Below are 3,170 nucleotides of genomic sequence, written 5' to 3' on the forward strand. Positions count from 1 at the left end.
AGTGCTGGGATTAAAGGCGTGCGCCACCACGCCCGGCAGAAAACTACTTTGTGAAGTCAGTTTTCCCTTATAGCCTTTTTACTTGGATACCATACTAGTAAGGTTTTTCTACTAAATTATAGCTGATAGGACCTCCATTTTAGAATATTTTTGTTTGTTTGTTTGTTTGTTTTGTTCCAAGACAGAGTCTCACTATGTAGCGGTGACTGCCCTAGAATTCACTATGCAGACAATGTTAGCCTAGAACTCAGAGATCCGGATGCCTCTGCTCCCAGTGCTGGGATAAAAGGCTTGTGCTACTATGCCCAACAGTGTTGTTTGTTTTGGGGGCAGGTTCTTAAGTAGCCTAGGCTGGCCTTGAACTTCTGCTCCCATATTATCTCCTCTAGAATATTAGACTCACAAGGTATATACTGCCAAATATGGTTTAGTGCCTCATACATACTGGGTGGTCCTTGGAATGAGAACGGCCCCCTTAGGCTCATAAATTTGCATGTTTAGTCCCCAGCTGTGGAACTGTTTAAGGTTTAGGAGGTGTAACTTGTTGGAGAAAGGGTGTCTCTGGCATTGGACTTAGAGAGTCAAAAGCCGAGGCCAGGCCCAGTGTCTCGCTCTGCCTGCCTGTTTGTGGATCAGAATGTAGTGCTCAGCCGCTTCTCTAGCACCATTCCTGCCTTGTGGGCCACCTTGCTCCCTGCCATGACAATGACCTCGCTCTCTAGAACTGTAAGCAGGCCACAATTCAATGCCTTCCTTCCTGAGAGCTGACTGAATGTCTCTTCACAGCCATAAAACAGCGACTAAGACACGAGGTGCACACACCACCGTATGAGCTACATCCCCAGTGAAACTTCTCCTGCTTTCAAGAGGTCCAGCTTTTGCCCTGTGAGGTGGAGCACACCTTCAATTTCAATACTCAGGAGGCAGAGGCAGGTGGCTGGCTCTCTGTGAGTTTGAGGCCAGTCTAGTCAACATAACGAATCCCAAGTCGGCCAGGACTACACAGCGAGACTGTCTCTAATACAACTCCAGCTTGGGGCTGGAGAGATGGCTCAGTGGTTAAGAGCATTGGCTGCTTTTCCAGAGGACCTGGGTTCAATTCCCAGCACCCTCATAGCAGCTCACACCTGTCTGTAACTCCAGTTCCAAGGCTGCTGACACCCTCACACAGACAGACATACAGGCAGAACACCAGTGGACATAAAATAAGTTATATGTATGCTGAAAAAAATAGATACAAGTCCGGCTCTGAATATGAGAGGAAGCAAGTCAGCAGTAGTCACCACAGGCGAGGGGACTATTAGAATAGATTCCATCCTCAAACCAACCCTGTGTGTCCCGCCATGTCAGGACACTGGTGTGTGTGGTTATGTGCACAGGAGTGGAGATGCCCTAGGAAGCCGGAGGCATCTGATCCATTGAAGGTGAGTCCTGGGAACTGAACTCAGATCCTCTGGAATCTGACCCTCTTCACTGCTGAGCCATCGCTCCAGCCCCAAGATGAAGGGTTTTGTTTTTGTTTGTTTGTTTTTTTGCAATGCACAATACGATTATTGTCTGAAGGAGGTCAGATAGTTAGCTTCTCTATGCCAATGTGTGCCAGAATCTCTTGTGAGGCAGTAGCTATCTATGTCTGTGAGTGAAGGTGGGATGCGGGTGTTTCTCCAATTCACAGCTGTGAGGAGACAGGACACCCGATGATGAGGGGATGGGGGACAGCGACAACGGAGCAACCACAGCCTGTATTCTTCTGCCATCCCCATGGGACCTTCATCTTGCAGGTCAGCTGCTCTCCTTGGATTCAGTCCAGCCAAAGGGAGGAAGAATGTCTCTCGGATTTCAGCCTGGAGGAGGAAGACCTGAAGCTCTGTGAACTGCACTAGAAGCTCTGACCGTGTCAGACGACCTGCCGACCTGCCGTCTGACTGATAAGAAGTACAATCCGTGGGTTGCTGGTATCCCTGAACACCGAAGTGTGAAGCCTAGGTCTATGTAGGAGGGCTCCTTGGGGGAGGTCTAAAGGAGGCTTGAGCCCTGTCACTAAGGTGGGAAAAGGTTCCCCACGCAGAACGGAACTGCGTCCCATCGTAATAAAGACTGCCGAACAAAGGTGTCCTGTAAATAGTGTGTGGTTTGGGTCCCCGACTTTTCAGTAAGGTTTATTGTCTACTAGTGAGGCTGTGTCCTTTTTGTTTGTTTGTTTGTTTTTGTTTTTTTGATAAATGCAGTATGCTGCATTCCATTGTTTTCTTTTGTTTTTTTAAGATTTATTTATTAATTTCATGTATATGAGTGTACTGTCTTCAGACACACCAGAAGAGGGCATCGAATCCCCATTACAGATGGTTGTGAGCCACCATGTGGTTGCTGGGATTTGAACTCTGCACCTTTGGAAGAGCAGTCAGGTGCTCTTACCCGCTGAGCCATCTCACCAGCCTGTGAGGCTGTGTCTTGAAGGTCCCGCCTAATCCACTTTGTCCTGTGAGCCCCAAGAAGAAAGTGGGTTTCCCTAAGGAGAAACGGCTCCTGGCTGGTTTTTATGTTATTCAATGTGTGTGTGTTTGTGTGTGTGCACACAGACACACACACAAACGCATGCACGCATCAGCCAGAGTTGGTTCTCCACTTTGACTGCCCCACTCCTTGAGGATCTTGGGTCCACTCCTCCCTCTTAGATGTTTGCCCCATCTAAGGAGTTCACGACAGTTTGCTTAAAACCCAGGATTCCAGTTCCTCCAGGGAGCTATACCCTGAATCCGGGCATTTGGCTGCTCCACCCCAGAAGGTTCCAGTGCTAAAGGGCCATCAAAATATGGCTCTCTGTTCTCCACTCTGAGGATCCAGACTGTTGGTCTAGAACAGTTGAAATATCCAGCCATGTAAAACACTTGCTCCCCTTCTAGGTAGCTAATCAGAGAGTATAATAGAAGCAAAGGTTTCAGTTGTTTCAGTTGGAACCTGAAGAAGGATGTAGCTTAGCGATGATACTGCTAAGGTCAAACTCCAAACAAATGGATTCAAGGTCAGCACCAACAGTGCTGCTTATGGCCTGGAGGGTTGGCTCAGTGGTTAAGAGCACTTGTTCTCGAAAAGGACCAGGGTTTGATTCTTGGCACCCACATGGAGGCTCATTCTGTAAGTACCTTGTGGCAAATAGACATACATGCAGG

The 3,170-nt window shown here is 48.1% G+C and overlaps 1 protein-coding gene across 2 annotated transcripts in view; it reads left to right on the forward strand.

Annotated features, from left to right (window-relative positions):
• Rdm1 (RAD52 motif containing 1) overlaps positions 1–2,109 on the forward strand; it is an 8,568-nt gene extending 6,459 nt beyond the window's left edge. Inside the window, exon 7 of one of the 2 annotated variants that reach the window (XM_021213518.1) lies at positions 1,782–2,109. In XM_021213518.1, the coding sequence (XP_021069177.1) occupies positions 1,782–1,883 (102 nt within the window). In that variant the 3' untranslated portion in view covers positions 1,884–2,109. The remainder of the gene's footprint in view (positions 1–1,781) is intronic. The other variant, XM_029546363.1, reaches the window with a different exon arrangement.
• The last annotated feature ends 1,061 nt before the right edge of the window (positions 2,110–3,170 follow it).

Source organism: Mus pahari, chromosome 14 (assembly GCF_900095145.1).
Source record: "Mus pahari chromosome 14, PAHARI_EIJ_v1.1, whole genome shotgun sequence".
Taxonomy (NCBI): Eukaryota; Metazoa; Chordata; class Mammalia; order Rodentia; family Muridae; genus Mus; species Mus pahari.